The sequence below is a fragment of the Amblyomma mixtum genome, chromosome 3 (assembly GCF_055824585.1).
Source record: "Amblyomma mixtum isolate Tamu chromosome 3, ASM5582458v1, whole genome shotgun sequence".
Classification (NCBI taxonomy): domain Eukaryota; kingdom Metazoa; phylum Arthropoda; class Arachnida; order Ixodida; family Ixodidae; genus Amblyomma; species Amblyomma mixtum.
Window position 1 is genome coordinate 254,210,705 of NC_143014.1, and position 18,967 is coordinate 254,229,671.

Consider the following 18,967-nt stretch of genomic DNA (forward strand, 5'->3'; position numbering starts at 1 on the left):
TTGTCGTTTGCCGCACCTTCGGTACTCGATGTGAATACCCTGTTCAAACTGCGCCTTGAAATAATGCGCCCATTGCGTAATCTGCCACTCATATTTTCTCCTGCCAGGCCATTATCGCTACAACACGTGAATCAGTATTTTTGTGATATTGATGTCAAATGAACGAGCTTCTGCTAGCAGAAGAGAATGCAAGCTGCAGCGAAGCGCATGTGCGCACTGAAACTACCGCAGAAAACAAAACTTTTTGACTGGGATTCTGCAAAAAAGAAATATCCCGGCTATTTCATGCAGGATTCTTGCAAAAATTTGAGCTTGTGCTCAAAGAGCGAAACTTCATTGCAAGGTTTGTTTAATTTATACGCATTTAGTACCAGTGCCCTGACTCTTCGACATTAGAATATGTGATTATTGTACTAAATTATCACCCAGTCGTTCAGACGTGGAGGCAAAAAATTATCAGGAGCATGTTGCCGCTGCCGCTGAAAACGTGCCTTTACTGTCGAAAAAGACGCTGGACGACAAGGTGCAGTGGAAGCGAGCAAGGATTCTGCGCATAGCTGGAGCTAAGGTAAACGATTCGTTGCAGCGCAAAATTTGGGCTTCTTCGTAAGGTGTGAGTGCGGGCGAGTTTCGGCGTGGCTTTTTAAGCCCACATATTGTTGACAGCCAAGTCAATGACCGAAAATCGGGGGTGCAAGAAGAGGGAAGGTCTCCCAGTATAATTCCTCCGAGTCCGCTGAATTTGCCATGAGTCAAAAACCTGTCTAGGAGGTAATGCATGAGTCAACTAAGCGTCTTCCGCACGGGCTTGATCACTGTTTGACCAGAAACCGCGTGCGCGTGTTGCCCGTCGCGAAGGGTGGGCCGTCTCCCAATGTCGCGTTGGAAATCCATAAAACCTTGTCCCAGGCGAATTTAAACATTTATTATTGCATTCTACAACACAGCAATGTGTCCTGCTGTTGTTATGTGCTATTTTGTGCTCGGGAAGGAGGCGCACAACTGCTTCGCGACAGCGCGCTCAACACAGCGAGAGCTGTCGGACTGCCCCCGCCTTCCTGACAGGGACGCGCGCGCCGCCGCCAGTGGCGCGCGCGTCGCGCTGGAGTTAGATGCGCAGGGTGCCTATAGCATCATATAGCATTATATCATACGCTACAATTCGATACAGCTCTTGTCCTTGCGCAAAACACTACGCTTGGTATTGCACTTGCTTTTATCACGTTATAGTGCATAATGCTAGCTCTGTCTCCGATGCGGAGTGGGGACCAGAAGAAGCTAAGCGCCCTATATTTGACAACATCCTTAACGTTGTGCGAGGATAGGTACTAGGGCCAAGACGACATCTTGTAAGTAGAACCGCTGACGGATCCAGGTACAGAACCGCAGCGGTGGCTAAACTAAAACCACTTTACTGAAGGCAAGCTGGCTTGGAGGAAAATACTTTCGAAAAATTCGCAGCGCGTCAACAAACATTTTCATTTCTGCCTGTCCACTGTAGCCAGTCTGGAGTGGGTTCTGCATTTGCATGCTTTGCGCATTGCAGAGACGCCTTACTCATCAATTTTTGCTGTTTAAAACATGTATTTATCAAAGGCGTTCTCGGTGGCAAGATCGTGTGTACAGCACTGCGTAGTCGCGGGCTGCAACGCAATAGAAGAAATCGGAAACGGTGCACCGATAGCGTGCGCCGATAGCGTGCAAAGACAAAATATGAAGGCGATTGTGACATGTTTGTAACAAACCCCTTACTTCCCAGCCCTTGATTAAATAGCCAATGCAGGTCGTGCAAACTCGAAGGACTCCGTAACTCTCGGCATAGCCCCTATATTTTCCACGCCTGATCATCGGCGCGAAGGATAATGAAAGCCGACCGTCGCACTTTTCGTCAAGGCTGCGAGCGCCGCTTCTCGACGATCGGCAAAAGTAGACGTGCGACGTTGAATGAAGCGCTCGCAACCACGAGGCGCTCGCATCGGAGAAAATATAAAAAAGTGCGTTCATTGCGGCGCGCCTTCTTTTGCCGCTGGCCTTGATGAGGCACTCGCACGTATCGCAGACAACCCGCTCGCGGGCAAAGAGTCCTGCATGGAGACTGGAGTGCGCTCGAAAAAGCGACACTCCGCTTTTTCCAGCAGCAGCCGAGCGAGGAGCCGAGCGCCTTAACCACTGAGCCACCGCGGCGGGCCTGATTTGTACAGTACTAAGTCCTCGTCCTTCTACAGCTTCAAAGCTTTGTAATGAGGGATTCTGGTAGCTTCCGTGGAAGCCTCTAATAACCTTCGAAGCGGGGAGAACCAGACACCCTCTTACCTTCAAAAAATTTGGAACGTTGGGAATGCATAATGAGGCACACAGCGCGGCCGAGAAGGAAAGCCCCCAAGCGCTAAACTTCTGGCATGTTTCTCGATTTTTGAAGCGAAAAGCTTCACTAGGCTCATCAACACCGGGTCTGGCGTGCGCCGTGATCAATTTTAGCCATAGTTGCACATGGGCGAAACCGAGCGTCACGCGGGCGTAGGCGGCCGCTGCTGCCGCAGCCGTCGTCGCTGCCGCGCGCTGACTCCGTCGTCTGAGCGTCGCCGCTTCTCGTCCTCACCACCGTTTTACCCTTCGCCGCTGCCGCGCGGTCGCCGCCGCCGTCCCAAGAGAAGGTTCTTTCGCAAGGCGTTGCGAGAACGCGTGAGCGGAGGCAGCGGCCGTAGAAGAGGCGGCCATCTTCACCACCTTTCGAACTTTCGCCGCAGCCGTGCGCAGTGCACATTTGAAAGGAGGGGTATACAGGGTAGGTTCTGAAAGTAGTAGGAGTGTTTTTCTCCTGGGCGAACGGGCAGTCGAAAGGCGGCCTCCGCGCGCAGGATTGCTGAGGGGGGTATTGGGAACACTGGGAAAAATCAGCAGTCGGCTCTGAGCCGTTGAAGAGAGCAGGTCGCTTGTACTGTGAATACCTGTCGAAACACATCTTCACGCAGAATCATGGAGCGCTTACTGGATCAGTGATATGCGGTCAAACTGTGTGTAAAGCTTGGTAAAACGGGCAAAGAGACACAACGTTTAAGCTGTCATGGGTAGATCAGGTGTTTTTGAGTGGCACAAGCTGTTCCGAGAAAGTAGGGAAAGTGTGGAAGACGACGACCGCTCCGGACACTCCTCGACCCTCGACCAGCAAGGCCAACGAAAATGTGTCACGAGGAAAAAGTTACAGAACAGGGATCGTAGGATAAGTATCAGAATGATTGCTGATGACTTTTACTTTCTTCAAACCCAAGTTTTTGAGATGTTGACACAAAACGTAGCCATGAGGAAAGTGTGCGCGAAGTTGGTGTCGCGAGTGTCGTCAGAGGAGCAAAAGGCCAGCCGGAAAGCGATCTGCCAGGATCTTCTTCATCACGTGATTGAGGACCCCGATTTTCGGGATAACGTAGTGACCTGTGAAGAGACGAGGGTGTTTGAATACGACACGGAGAGAAAGCATGAGAGCTCAGAATGGCACACCCCTTCTTCCCAACGCCCCAAGAAAGCGCGAATGAGCAAATCCAAGCAAAAGCCCATGCTCATTTGTTGTTTTTATCGACATGGAGTCATCCACAAAAAGTTCGTACCACCTGTACGAACAGTTAATGCAGTTTTTTAGGTGGACATCCTCAAAAGACTGCGAAAACGCATTGTTCGTGTGCGCCCAGCCATCGCCAACAAATGGCGCTTGCACCATGACAACGCGCCGAGCCACACAGCGTTCCGCGTAGAGGAGTATCTTGCCCAGAATAAGGTGGCAACGCTGCCTCAGCCCACCTACAGCCCCGACTTGACCCCGCCAGACTTTTTTCTGTTCCCGAGAATAAAATCGACGCCCAAGGGGAAGCATCACGGATCGGTAGGGGCGGTTCAACAGGCCGGTCCAGGCGTTCCTGGAGACGTAAGAAAACAGGAAAACTCATTGACAGGTGTGTGTAGATGCAGAAGGGTGCTACTTTGAAAAATTGTAATCGTTTGCGGTGTTCTAATCAATAAATTTTAGGAAAACAAATGAGTCCTACTACTTTCAGAAGAGACCCTGTATAAGGCGCGCTTACCCATAGAACAGGCGCAGACACTCGCCATGGAAGGAGAAGAAGAAGCAACAGTCGGACGGCGCAGAAACACCGATCCAGAAGTGGTAGCTTGGGAGTTGGCTGGAAAGCAGCGAGAGCTTTTCGCTTATCCAGGCTTAACCTTAGCTAAGCCACAGTCAATTTTTTATCAAATTTAAACTTAGTATCTGTGGTATGGTGTCGTCGCGCCACGCCACAACACTAAGGCATTATTTCCACGTCTGCGAACGCAAACTCCGTTTGCTGGTCGTAATAGCGCCATACGTACTATGTCATGTCATCCGCAACCGTTTCGGTAAAGACAAACGTGCGTCACCACTAACAAAACGAAAGTTAAGCTTTTAAATGGCAATTCCGCCAACGCGCAGCACAATTCATTATGCTTGCATTTCGGACAAATTTCATTGAAACCCTAAAAGATGCAGGAGTGCGCGTAACCTTGCCTGCATCATTTTGCCGATTGTGATGTATGACTGAAAGTCTTAGCATCTTTGATGGTGCGCCGCTTGTGTAAAGCGCAGGAACGAGCCAGTTTGAATTGAACTTACGCTTGCGTACTGTAAAGTTGATTCGGCTAGGTCAGTACCCTGAAGTGAAGGGGTTTTATTATAACATTTGTTAGCTCGCTGCCAGATTTTTTCAAGAGGTTGTCTTGCACTGGATCACAGCAGCCTGTCTGGCCTCTAGGATCGAGTGAGATTTGTCATGTATGAAGATCTTCGCAGCATGCAGTAAAATCAAATAAAATTTCAATGAAGGACTGCTTCCGAACAGGTGATTGCGTACAGTGAAGTTGTCTCGCCATGTTCAGAGGCAAAAATTCAAGCTTATGTATTGGAGCTCTTGTTCGCTGGCTGCCATATTTGCCCACAACAGAGTGGTCCCTGCAGTGGGAAATCTGCAGCCTGCCTGGAATCTAACAGCCTGTGAGATGTGAGCAAGTGAAGGAATTTTCGCAGCATGCCGTGCACAAAATAAAACCTTAATGAACTGTCCACTTCTCAACAGTGTTTTGCATACAGAAAAGATGCCTCGGCCTGTTCAGCGCCATAGATTCAATCTCAAATATTACACCCTGTTAATTTTCTACACAAGCATGGCTCATGCATTGTATACACAGCAGGCTTCCTAGCCTCTACTACGAATGATATGAATGATGAAACCGTATAGGAATCTTCGCAATATGCCGTGAAATAAAATGAAGCTTCAATGAACATTCTACTTCTCAACAAGGTAATCCTAGAGCGTAGTTGCCTCGGCCAGGCGAGTAGCGCTAAGTGAAACTGATCTATTACAACACTTGTTTGCCACAGTTTTAAGCTTCAGCTCACTTCCTCATTTGTACAACAGGGCGGTTCCAGCAGTGGAAACACTGCACCCCTCTCGCTTCCAGTAAACAGGAAGATGTAGCATGAGTGAAAATACTTCTAATATGCTTTAAAGTAAAAGTCAACTCCGCTCTCATGTTATTTCAGCATGTCAGTGCCGACAATGAAGCTCCCGTAAATTATCGCGGAAATTTCAAGAAGTTCCTTGTATGCTGTTAACTTGGGAGCCATACTAAGTGGCACCGATTCTTATGCCCTGGTTTCTTACCTAGCAAAGTATGAATGTTCACCTGTACAAAGAGGGAAAGTTATTTTAATATTTTCTGTACTATCAGTGCTCTAGCCTAAATTCATGTGTAGCGGGTGGAGGTGAAAGAAGTCTACACAGTGGCAGTCATGGGACACCAACCACTTCTATGCCAATAAGCCACGCCGATACCCTGCTTTTTCCATGTGAGAATTTCATGATAACCTTTTCTACCCTGGAATGTCAGTCCGTGTCAGAATTCTAAACATTGTTTTTTGCACTCAAAGCACTGCCGCAACTAAAACGAAAAAATTATTCTTAAAAGAACAGCCTCTTCTGACACTGGCAAAACTGAGGCTGGGTCACCTTTATGCTAACCTACAAAGAAGCTTTTACATATTCATTATAACTCCATCCCTCCCATTTTCATACGCTATCGAAAAGCTCAGAAAAATCATGGAAGATGTAATTTGTTTGCCCTAGTCAAGGCCAAGTCAAGCATAGCCAAGGTGACCTCCAGTACCTATGAAGTGATCATTAAGTTTACTGGAAAGTCAGACACAAGCGTAAGTAAGCCCACTGATTTTTTTGTTCAGAGTGAAGGTCCTCTGTACTGTTTGTGATTGCAATAATACCTTTCTAGAAACTTATGACAGAAAAATGACAGTTTGCAATTAATGCAGCAATCTGTATTGTATAGGTGCAGAAAATATTGTATTTTTGAAGGTGGAAAATTTCACAGACTTCGCGCGCCTTTCAAAGCATAAACAAAAATGAGTTGAAGCGGCACGTATTACAGTGCTATGCCACATGATCTTTTTCCCTAGTGTTAATCGTAATTCGATGGTCACCAATTATCAGCGCACTGCTATATATGTGCTATTACATTTTTTTTCCTCGCAGGCTACTGAAATTTTCTAAATCACTAGTTTGGAACTTATCGAAAATTAGTTTTCTTTATTTGTGATGGGTTGCTTCCTTGTGCTAAGGAAAACTCATAAACAAATTAACTGAAACAGCCAGACTTTCACCCAAAATATTTTTATTTTCCCCACCAGCGAGCTGCAATCCAACTACACGTAAAAAATTTGCACGCGTTCTGAGATATGCTTCTGTTTCACGCGGCTTTGGCGCCACTGGAAAGTGCCCTAACGGAGTTCTGACTAATTCTCAAGTGGACCTCGGTGCCTTCGACGAATGCGCTGAGACCGTGGTGCGCAGTGAGTAAGGTTATGAGACAGCCTGGTCCCAGTACTGCAACGTGTGGAATACGGCAGAAACAGAACCGGTCTGGACAACCTCCTTACCGCAGCCATGACTATGACGAATCCGCGGCCGAGAACCACACTTGCTCGATTGCTCAGTATTGCTTAGGGGTTATATGATTACGGCACTTAATGATTGATTTGATTTATTGGGGTTTAACGTCCCAAAGCCACTCAGGCTATGAGAGACGCCGTTGTGGAGGGCTCCGGAAATTTCGACCACCTGGGGTTCTTTAACATGCACTGACATCGCACAGTACACGGGCCTCTAGAATTTCTCCTCCAAAGAAATTCAACCGCCGCGGCCGGGATCGTCATTCCTTACCGCACATATAAAAATTTAACTAATATTTCCTCTATTAGACATTGCAAGTACGAAAAGCCTCGGCACTAAAAAGGAAAATGGTGGTTTGGATTCCATTGATTCTTTTTCATGATTAATCGACAAAAATTACTTTCGAGCACTAGATTGAAATAACTGCGTAGGCACGTCAGAAATATGACGTGAAAATCACCTTCGACGTTGGATGCGCAAAGTTCCACACTTTCAACTGAATTATGCACGGGAGAACATTCTGTGTTGAAAAAAGAACTACTGTGTGCGACAATCGCTAGCAGAACATTTTAGACGCACCAGGAATTTTTGTGACATCTCGATGTATGCTCTTAATAGCATTTTCTACAGATGCAATCAGAACAGTTAGCTTTAGTTTCCCTTTTTAAATGCTCTTACATGTCAAACAAACATGAGCTATAAATGCGCATTACACACTGCTAAGCATTTATTTTATCTGCCAAAAATGCTGATTTATTATGTCTGAGCAACCACCCAGAAGCGCTGTTCAAGGTTCGAGCAAAATTAAACAGCACTAGAAACCTCCCCCTTACAAGCATGAGTCTGCTGCGCCCAGTTGCCTGGATGGTAGTCCTAATACTCTAAAATATCATTCACAAATATTTCTTTCTCCGTTGTTTATTCTCCATTTACATTTTTATTTGATTGTTAATTCTGCCGCTACATTTTTAATCTGGGTGTTGTGGGCACTAAGACCAAGCGCACACACGCAAGCAAACATTATCCCGTTGGATGGAGCATACTAAATGGCGTCAGCGTATCGCATTCTGTGACGCGGCACTATACCCGCTCGTCAGACTTCTAAGCCATGCGCCTCCACAACCCTTGAGTGTGCGACCTTCACACTCCGTGTCGGCTAAGTACTGCGAGCGCGCTTCTTTCCCTGTCCTCGCCTGCATAAGCACACGACGCACTGTTACTCAGGCGGCCTGACGGCATTTGGTCTGGATGCGTGTCCACAGGCGCTGCACAGAAAGCCACACTTGCACGGCTAGCATACCACAAGAAGGAGGATCAGTTAAATCTCGTGTTCGTAAGATTTTGAATAAAAAAACTAAATGTACAAGGATCTTCAGCTCGAGCCCAATTTCGATTTTTTATTAACATCCACGATGAAGGAGACTTCACCTCATGAACTGCGGCACCGTCTGCCCACGCGATCTCAGTACACTACCTCTAGTCTAGTGACTGGTTTTTGTCATGTGTAAATATTGTGCCCCACTCAAAGGTTCGAGGGAAAGATAACAATCGTGTAGCGTTGGCAATATTAACTCAAAGTTCCTGAAAAAAACAGAGACATGTTAATCCCTTTAATTAGCAAAAATTTTTCAACGATCACTGCCGAATGAAATGTTGCCCTCACACTGGAAAATTGCGAAGGTGGTTCCATTACATAAATCAGGTAACATATATCCACCATGGAACTATAGGCCTATCTCATTGACAAGCATTCCTTGCAAACTAATTGAACATAATTTTTATTCTAATATTTTCAGCTTCCTGAAATAAAACTCTTTTACTTCTTCCCAGCATGGTTTCCGGCGAATTTTTTCTCGTGAAACACAGCTCTTTCTCTTTAGACATTTTCTGCATGCTATCCTCGACAAATATTCACAGGTTGACAAAACAATGGTTTAACGCGATTTTCACTGCACTCGTTCAACTGAAAAGTGTATGCGTTCACGGATGTAAGTTTGAGACCGTATGAAAATTTTTCGAGTCACACAGAACTAACAGAAGAATCCTCTTTGTCTGTATTCATGTAGGGCCCATTTTTCAAAGTGTCTGCAGCAACAAGATTAAAAATAATGGTCATCCCCATTTTTCGGACCCTACTTCCCATTAAAAGAAACGCCCAAAAATCTGCGTTCGTTTATTGGCGTCGCTATCATCTTTTGTCACTCAGAAATAATTGAGAACATGTTTTATACAATAAATGCTTTATGCGCCGCACTGTGAATTTGTTCAAAAGACACACGAGGCTGAAAGAAGAAACGCTTGCTCAAGAGCTGTGACAGGGTAATTTTTTTCTTGTTTTCGCTCTAACTACGCTGGAGTAATAAATAGAGAACGTTTACCGTCCGTCGGCTGTCGTAAATTTGGTTGGCTTTAAATTCTGGGCAGTCCTCGATCGTTGTCGCCAACAACGTCGTCACCAGTAGAGTTAATAAAATATGGCAGCTGCTCGGTTGCAGTTATCGCGAAGGAAGTCATCAGAAGCGTTCTTTTCTCGGCAAGGCCTGCTTAGGCGTCTCGGAGCTTTGCGACGACTTGCGGAAGTCTGTCCTCCGTACAGTTCACATTTCGCGCCGCTTCTCCAGCTCTTTTCTCGGTCTGTATACGTTGAGCTTCGAAGACTAGCTTGTCCAACTGCCCCGTCGGTGCCTCGCAGAAGATGAACAAGAGGTAACTAAGGAGGTAGCTCCACACAACTGTGGTGAAGAAGAGCGAAACCTGCGCAAAGAAGGAGGGAAAACACATATTTCACTATCATTACACGCAGAGATTGCTTAGAAGCCTGAAATAGAAATACGTGGAATAAAATAGCTAGCGTAAACGATTAAAAGCTAAACTTTTGTTAATATTTTCTGTAATATTGTGGCCCTCATTATTAGCACAGAAAAGTAGCATACAGCCCCTGAGGAGGGATATGTGTTCAACGCAGACGTGTTTAAAAAAAAAATAACCAAGCATAGAACCCGCAATGCTCTCGATTTTGAAAAAAAAAAGGCTTAATACGTGCTTCGAGTACGTAAAATTTCTATGTTAAAGCTATTAAACACTTCTTTTTACAGCAGAAAGAAAACGTAGCATGCACGGGCTCCATATACGATATCTTCGTTTATGACGCATCATGCATTTCGGAACTTCGTACGAGTACAGAACTAGGAAAGGAAATTGATTCGTACTTGCTTGTGGTACAAAACACCCTTTTCTCAGGCTATCCGTAACTCAGTGCCTCGTAGCTTTTCAGGAATTATGAACAGAGAACATCCTCATAAGGGTATGCAGAAAAAGGCAGTTGTGAATACGACACGGCAAGGATTGCCACTGGAGGAAACAATGAAGCGACGCCGTACCAACAAATCTGCTGCTGGCCTTCGTCAGCGAATGGACTTGGCAAATATGCACCCAAGGATTTCATTTGCGTACACTGATGGACGAAATTTTACTGGGGCTCTCTTTGTGAACGCATAGTGGAGACAGGCAATTGAGGAAAATTGTGAACACTAGGCGGAGTTTTCCATGCTGTTGAAAAAGTGAGAAATTATTGTGGTTCGAAAAGAGAGCACTATTACCTTTTCCTTTCTAACACGAAAGAGCTTCGTCAGACAGCAGGCAATGAAGGAAATCACTGCACTCGAAGGCACTGAGCCACGCGCAATAATGTCGACTAAGCATTTCAGAGTTCGTTAGCATTTTAAAATAAAAAGCAATAAATGCCGGTCTATTTCATCGTTAAGCATATACACTGAAGACAAGAGATAATTATTCTTGAAACCATTCTTCGACACGCGAAAGGTATAATCAATTCCAATTTGGCGGCACCTGCCAGAACTGTCATTGTACGATCCCGTTGCGCACAGAGCGGAATGTGTAGCTGCTCGCTCATGTCTACTGTGCCAGCCTCCACCGCGGAAGCGGTGCAGCCGCAAACAGGGTTTAATTGTTCGTGGCGCAACTGCCGTTGTGGCCGCTGCCTGAGGTTGGAGCGAAGGCGCAGATCAATGGCCGCTCTGCGCATGCATCTCAAGAGATTTGTCTGTGGTTCTATTCGTAAACATTCCTTAATCAGAGCTATGATCTAGCGAGTCGTGTTATAGTATTTATTTTAACCGCGTTAGAGTTTTGACAAAATCTTGCTTGCCCTAGTTTCTTTCGGCAGCACCAGTTAAAAACAAAGATTGCTATGTAACAGTATTTACGCTGATGGCTATGCACCTACCACTCGGATACCACTCCGAATTTTTTTTTCTCAGTTATATGACGAATTGGATATTCGGCAAATGGGTGTATTCGAATCACCTTCGATAACCCAGCATTTATTGGGCTTCATTGACCTCCTTATAATTCAAGCGCTATTAATAAGTTTTGTTTGAATGGCATGATAATTTTGTGTGCTAACTGCCTAGAAAAGACGCCCCGTGTGAGAAGACACAAGCGCGAAAAATGACAGCCTCAACAGTATCAACAACGTCGAAATACATGTTAGCTTCACTAATATTGCAGGTACACGCTTGCGAAAAACACACTAAGGATCAAAAAGAACTCAAAGCGATATCCTAACAATAATGCTCCTCTACCATATCTGCCATGGGGTATTTGTCAATGGTCTTGCGATGTTAAAGAAATTGATGCTTGTGCGTTACCATAATTTTTTTCAGCAACATTCACTGCATGAAATAGTTTCATCACTTAACTCAGAGGGCTATCATTAGCGAACCTTGAAAATGTGAAGTGCTTCCCGCTTCATATAGTATCCTGGGCATAACTTCGTTGCAGTGCTAGGGCTGCTGCCTCTGGCAGCAGGCAACTGCACCGTGAGCTGGGAACACTTGGGCAGCTTGAGACTACAGCGGACGGTTATAGTGTACTGACTAGAAAGAAAGCTGTATTCGCGTCGCGCTGCACATTTTTTTGTGCTAATAGTATTTTATGCTCACCGGCGTCGTACTATTAGCAAGTGGCACGGGGAACAGATTTTTACTTCTCGTCCTAAGCCGTGGCAACCACTACAAAGATTGTCCTACTTGTGAACTATGTGTGTACCATGTACTTGTGTCTGTGTACATTTGGAGCTGCGCTTACCAGTTTAAACTTGCAATAGAGAAGCATTTTGTTCCTGCCACTCACCGTAAAGAAGTGTGAGAAGGATATCCTCTCCCGGGAGACGCTAAAAAAGAGCTCTATAAAGAGCAAGTGTATAAGGTACACCCCATATGCCAGCCTGCTCAGGGGCGTGAAGGGGCTCCACGAGAGGAACGTGTTCACGAAGCCTACGAAAACAGAAAACAAGATGGGTAAGAAGTTGCGGACATTCCTGGGGCCTATAGCATTCACAAGAAGAGTGGGCTATCTCCGCTTGCTAGTTGTTTGAAATCAGTGGTAGTCTGCTCCGTATGTGCCGTCTGAAGAGGGGCACCAGGGATAGGAATGCTTTCAACGTATGTTTTCTCGATATCATAATCCATTGGAAATTCTCGTGCAAAGTTTTCACTTCTCCGCAAGTCTGAGGCATAAATGTTCGTGCTACTTCACAGTTTATGGGCCAGAATTGCACCATGCTATGAAACCTTTCACGCAGAGCTCTAATAAAAAATAGACGCAAAGAAAAACGCAGAGCATAAGTTTTGACGTAAGATCATGCACTAGACACGCGCTGAGAAAAACCACATTGCAAAGCGTTTTTATGTCTGTTAAAGCGAGCTGAGCTGGTAATGCTGTGTGCTCTGCACATTAATATTGCACCTTTCTTACCGCATCTAGAGAAGGCTGCATTGTCTTTTTTAATTTCATGCTGAGCTACTCTGAAAAAACCAAGGCTCCTCTGCGACTTAAAGCGTGACTTTTTGTCCCCGATGTCGGAGCTTGCCAATAATTACTGGTAAAGTATTTTTCTCATGGAGGTGGTGCAAAATTTCTTATCTGGCCACCATCTGCTGTATTTTAAACAAGATTTTGCACATCTGCGGGGAGAATGAAATCCTCTCTGGATACCTCCTCGTTCCGTTGCACAGGCGAAAGTGACCCAGGAAAGAAAAATGGACCACAGAATCCGGTCGAAGAACGCAGCAGAGAGCTTCCCCAATTCTGTTGTGGGGTCATTGGTGCGATACCACACCGTCTTCATAAAGATGCAGCACATCCCGCAGGCAACAGCAATGCACCAGGCTGCGATCTGCAAAGGCTGAAAAGCGTGAAAAAAATGTTTTGTATTTATTTTTTATTTATTTGTTAGTACCTCAAAGGTCCCGATGTTGGACATTACATGAGGAGTGTGGGACTTTACATGAAGGGACTTTACACGACAGTTATCATTGATTCTGCTGTTCTGGGTCGAACAGGAAGCTCTGTCCTCTTCACCACAAAGATAGCCGTACAATTCATTCGCGAGGAGGAAACAATATTGCTGTCATGGGTGGAAAACTGAGCAAGGAGCGCTTCAGTGTTAAAAGTTTCCAGTTGACGAACGCATCGTATTTTAGTTTAAAACTGATCAGTCTGCAAAGCGACGCTGCTACAATTCATATTTGGTGTTCCGGAGGCGTTGTTTTAAAGTCGTTCAAAAAGGTATATCAATCGTAATGTACCTCACAGCGAACACTCTATCCAGCTGTTCTTCAAGATTGTTAGCAGCTATATTGCGCGATATTTCATCGACACTGTAAACCTTGGCTAATTAGTTATTCAGGCATGATAAAAAACAATGCTGGAACCAGGCCAGGTGACTTCAAGCAGAGTTCAGTTTGTATCACTACCATAAGGGGCTTCGGCTGATTTAAAAGTTTACATGCAAAGTTTTGCCCTTAACTGGATCCATGGCTTTAAAAACAGTGGTAAATTGCAGATGCGTAAAACCAACGACTTATAATTTCCTCTCATGTGGCGGTCGCAAAAATATTGTCACCGACAAACGCAGCAGAAAAGCGGAAAGCACAGCGTTTTCTAGGACGAGGCTCGCCGAACCGCCGAGCTCATGCAGAACAAAGACGACGCTTGGCCACGCGCTGGGAGCCAAGGTTCGGCCTCCAGGTGGCACCGGCAGAGTGCCAGAAGTGTGGCATTGCCCCCTCTCTTTCAAGAGGCATCGACCGGATGCAGTGGTAGCAGAGCGGGCGATCGTTGGACGTGCGCCACACGTGCGCTTTGTTGATAGGAGGGCGCAGGTCCTGCTGCTGCTCGACGGCGCGCAGGTAACGGTGGGGTGGTCGTGGTCCGGCAACGGGGAGAAACGCTTGCGTCACAGGGGCAGGTCGGCGCAGGGAATCGCTGTAAGACAGGACGTGCGGCTCCGGTAGTGGAGCCGGTGGTGGCTGCACCGCTCGCTGGATCTCATCACGGATGACGTCCCCTGTAGAAGGTATGCTTGCCGACGGAGTATCCAAGCGGAAGTGTCGCAGTTCTTCGCGGACAATGCCTCGTACAAGCTCTCGCAGCGCCTCATCCGCGGGGCCTGGCAAGGACGCGAAGTAGTTAGTGGCCGCTACATTTGCCTGACGGCCGTATTGGGCACTCCGTTCCTGCAACGAACGTTCCATGCAGGTAGCTTCCTTGGCGAAGGCGGCGACGGTTAGCGGAGGGTCGCGCATGAGGCCACCAAACAGCTGCTCCTTCACCCCACGCATAAGGTGCCCTACCATTGCAGCTTCGGGCAGGGCAGGGTCGGCCCGATTGAAGAGGCGTGTCATGTCCTCTATAAACATGGCCACGCTCTCGTTGGACTGCTGTGACCTAGAGCGAAGGGCAATTTCAGCATTTTCCTTCCGTTCGCTCGAGCTTTATGTGGCGAGTAACCCATGGCGAAAAGCTGCCCAGTTGGAGAAGTACGACTCGTGGTTCTCGAACCAAGTTTTCGCCGAGTCGAGCAGTGCGAAATAAACATTCATCAGCTTCCGCTCGTCGTCCCACTGGTTGAAAGCAGCCACACGGTCAAAACTGGCCAACCAATCTTCTACATCCTCGAACCGGTCACCGTGGAAGGATGGTGGCGACCGAGGTGCGAGAAGGACGAACGGCGGGGCACTGCCAGGGTACTGACTTGTCTGGCTGCTAGTGGTGGACGTCATAGCGCTCACAGGCCTTGTCAGTGGCTCGAACTCGGATTGCAGGCCTCGCAGGCGACGGCTCGCTTTGTGGACGGGTGTGGCGTCCGCGGGTCGGGGAAAAGCGTCACGGCTGTCGTCGGGGTCAGCGTACATGGGATGGTACCCAGCACCTCCACCAAATGTCACCGACAAACGCAGCAGAAAAGCCGAAAGCACAGCGTTTCCTAGGACGAGGCTCGCCGAACCGCCGAGCTCATGCAGAACAAAGACGACGCTCAGCCACGCGCTGGGAGCCAAGGTTCGGCCATCAGGTGGCGCCGGCAGAGTGCCAGCAGTATGGCAATATTTTATAATTTTCGCTTAATTTATTAACTAAGATGAAGTTTGTGAAAATTGCAATATATACTATAGGGTTACGTGCGGTTCATCAAGTCGTAAACGGGGTTAAAAAACAACCGATCCAATTTTGTTTCTGCTATCGTACATCATGCGCTGTCCGGCATTAAAAAAAACGCGAAATACGAAAAGAAACCACGTGTCTGCACTCATGCGCTATCATATTGCAGCGCACCCAGCCATGCGTTGAACAAACGAAACGTGTGCACCGATGTTCTCAAGTGAGCGGCCACCGCTCACATCCAACAGCTTGAAAATGATACGACTAAAGAAAAGGAAGGCTGCCTTGAACTGCGGTAATTATCGTCTTTCCATTCATTTTTTTGTTTTGTCTGTGTGACGGTTCGATGAAATCTCCATCTGAACTGGCTACCTCTGGCTCGCCTGACCACGGAACGCGCTTCCTATGTTCCCGACGAATACTGTGCATGTGTGAGTAACTAACGAATGCGTATTGCTTCATCTTGGTAGCTCAGTGAAAAAGCTCTTTTAACCTTAAGCCCACAGTAATGAGCCAGAAACCAAAGCCGAAGCGGTGTGCCTTCCAAACAGGACCCTGACTAATGGTTGTCAGGGTAAAGTTTATTTCTATTATGAGGCATTGGAAGACATATGATGGGGCTACCTTTATATTATATTTATCGGTGTGGTCTATTTTCGGGCTGAAAACTGAGCAAGCTTCCTCACCAGTTGTTCTGTCGTCAACCTGAAGAGGTTTTCCTCCTTTGTGGCCGTGAGCCAAACTTGTTTTAGCTCTCTGGCTCCAGAGGCCTGAAGCACGCATGCAGCTTGCATACTGAACTTGCCGCAAATCAACGGGTCTGGTTCTTAGTAAAAAAGAATCCTAAAGACGAGCTCTCGTAAAAAAGTAAACAAAAAACAAGCAATAATGCCATGAATGAACACGGACCAACAGATGGAACTGAGCCAGGAAATTAAAAAAATACGATAGCGCCGGAAAAAGCATAATGAGAGCCCCGAAATAGCGAAGGTATACGTCATGTGCAATCGCATGGAAGGAGTCGTTCGTCATGCAGGATAAAAGCAGAATAGCAAGAAAAAAGGTAGCATGGTAATGAACATTCTAGCCAAAAGCATTTTTGAACGGTAAAGAGCTTATGAACGCAGTTTTTTTCATAGACTTCAAGATTTTACTATAACGATCAATATATTCGCACATCTCCCGTCTAAAGGCTGGCATGGTTTTGGTTTTAACATTTTTGCGATCGGCGAAGGCGTTTCCCATTGGTTTTCGATGGCAGCCTTAACTGCTCCATGCGAGCGATGGAAAAACTTTAAAACATTTTCATGCACATCGCAAGAATTGACCACTACCTTCAATATTTCCAGAACAGTACCTTGGAATTTTCCACTAATCAAAATTTTCGTACGAAAGTGTTGGGCGTGGTATAAATAAATGTCACGTCAAAATTTAATGAATTGCACGAGAATGAGCATGAAAAGATGAAAAGGAAACAGGGAAGCATAGCTCTGCGCTGCGGAAACGACCATAGAGATGCCGATCCGGAAAGCTAGCTTAGTGTAAAACACAGTACTTGGCTGGTCCCAATGTTATGAATTCACTTCTTGTCATTACGATATAGACCAGATGGCTTCTGAACGCCTCCGGGTGAGCGGGGCATCCAGTTCGGGATGAAATTTGTTTGGCCGTATTTTGTATGTGGTTCCGGCTGTCCATCCTATAAACAGCCCTAGAATGGGGCATAACACCGGTAACTTTCACGAAGGCGATTAGTCTGAAAATGCTGCGCAGCGTAAGATGAAGACGCCCCAGCTACGGCGATGTTTCCGTCTCTGCCATGCCGCCGTCAGATGCCGAGATGACCCGTAGTATTATTTTATGTTAGCAGCTGCGTGTGTCGCTGCCCAACCATCGTGGCAGAGATCTGCTCGGAGCGAAGGGCATCGCCTACTTGGTGTAAGAGGGGGAGGTAAGCCAGCCTATCATCAGCCACAATATACGTAGCGCTCACATCGCTTTCACTTGTACGTCAAATAAGTTGCGTCAAACCGAGGTCAGCGGAGAATTATGATAGCGGAAGTGAGCATGGCTCATTTATACTGCAACACTATCCACAAGACCGAAATACCACCCATTTCATGACCAGCTCTGTGACAACTACTAGGTGACGTTTACATCTACATCTGTCGTCTGCAAAATCGATACCTTTTTTCCCCGCGAACTCGTCATATTGCTACATCCTACTGTCATGAGCGTCTAACGTAACTGTTACACCTCCACATTTAGCACCACGCCGTCAGACGCGGGAAACTTGTCTTCCTTTTTCCTTCGGCTTTATAGTACTCACGTGGGTTTGTTTTTAAACAGCTACTCGTCAGGTTCCTTCAGGTTCACTTGGGCATCACGCAGCAACTAGGCAGTACAAACGAACTGCTTTAGAGCAGCATTGTCTCACACCAACGAATACAAAACGCGCCTTTTTGGAATAGTGTTTCAGGGCCTATCACGTAATGTTAGAAGACCAGAAGCTCCGCCATCCGGTTTACCACATCTCTGAGCCCATATTATGCAAGGAAAACAGAGTAATTTGCTCACCATAGATATCTTTCTTGTCTTGAACCTCGAAACGAAGAAGAATGTTATGCATCCCGTGAAGTAGCACACAGCGTGGTAGAACGGGTAGAAGTAGTAGTAGTAACCAGTTTCCAAGAAGGTCCTGCAAGAAGACGACGACATCGAGCATTCTGTTACAGTACGAGCAGCCAAAGTTCCATAGATAAAAGGAAAAGTACAGTTAATCGTTTTGGAATATATCGCTGAAATACAAGGGTTTGGAGCTTTGAGATTTTGTCAAAGGCTAAAAAAGCGCGATTAAGAACCACTGTTAACTACAGTGCATTCGTAAATGTATGCAGGTATGCTCAGTATTCCGGAACATCGTTCCGTCGTTTCCACCTGGCCCTGGCCAGGACGGCTGTTATTAAACAGGTTACACCTGTCAGTACTGCACTAAATTAGCGAAGCCAGCTTTAAATCCATCAATAAAAACATTATGCATGTAGTGCGGCGAAACCCAGAACCAGAGTACAACGTTCAATCGTTTTGCGTACTGGGACGAAGCTCCTCACCTGTCAGGAACGGCAAAACGCCGACTCGTACTTGCCAGTTTTAACTTAATGACCCGCTCAGCGGAGAAACCGCCATAGTTGGCGCTGGTGTGTCAAGAAAATCGGGATTGGCTGACATCGTCATGACGTCATAAGTACATCACCTCGCGCAGATAATTCAAACACCCCCCAACAATCACACATGAAGTGCTGATGATGTTACTACACAATTCCTCACTTGTCTACAGGGACTCGACGTTATTCCACCATCACTACGTGGTTCCTGTAAAGAAAGGCAAGCAACTGCGCTGAAAACAAAAATGATTCACCTGGGCTTCCTCTTGTGTTGTGAGTCGGGCACGCTGCCCCTCGACCACTAAGGAATGTTCGTTCGACTTGGTTAAAGAGAGACCCTGTGTGGCTTTTGGT

General features: G+C 46.5%; 1 protein-coding gene across 1 annotated transcript in view; it reads right to left on the reverse strand.

Annotated features, from left to right (window-relative positions):
• Nucleotides 1-9,379: 9,379 nt before the first annotated feature.
• The window catches only part of LOC149354401 (nose resistant to fluoxetine protein 6-like), a 44,607-nt gene continuing 35,019 nt past the window's right edge, over nucleotides 9,380-18,967 (reverse strand). The window contains exons 12-15 of the mRNA XM_089577501.1: nucleotides 18,027-18,147; nucleotides 13,005-13,194; nucleotides 12,141-12,283; nucleotides 9,380-9,740 (exon numbers count right to left, since the gene is read on the reverse strand). Coding sequence (XP_089433627.1) covers nucleotides 9,531-9,740; nucleotides 12,141-12,283; nucleotides 13,005-13,194; nucleotides 18,027-18,147 — 664 coding nt within the window. The 3' untranslated portion in view covers nucleotides 9,380-9,530. The remainder of the gene's footprint in view (nucleotides 9,741-12,140; nucleotides 12,284-13,004; nucleotides 13,195-18,026; nucleotides 18,148-18,967) is intronic.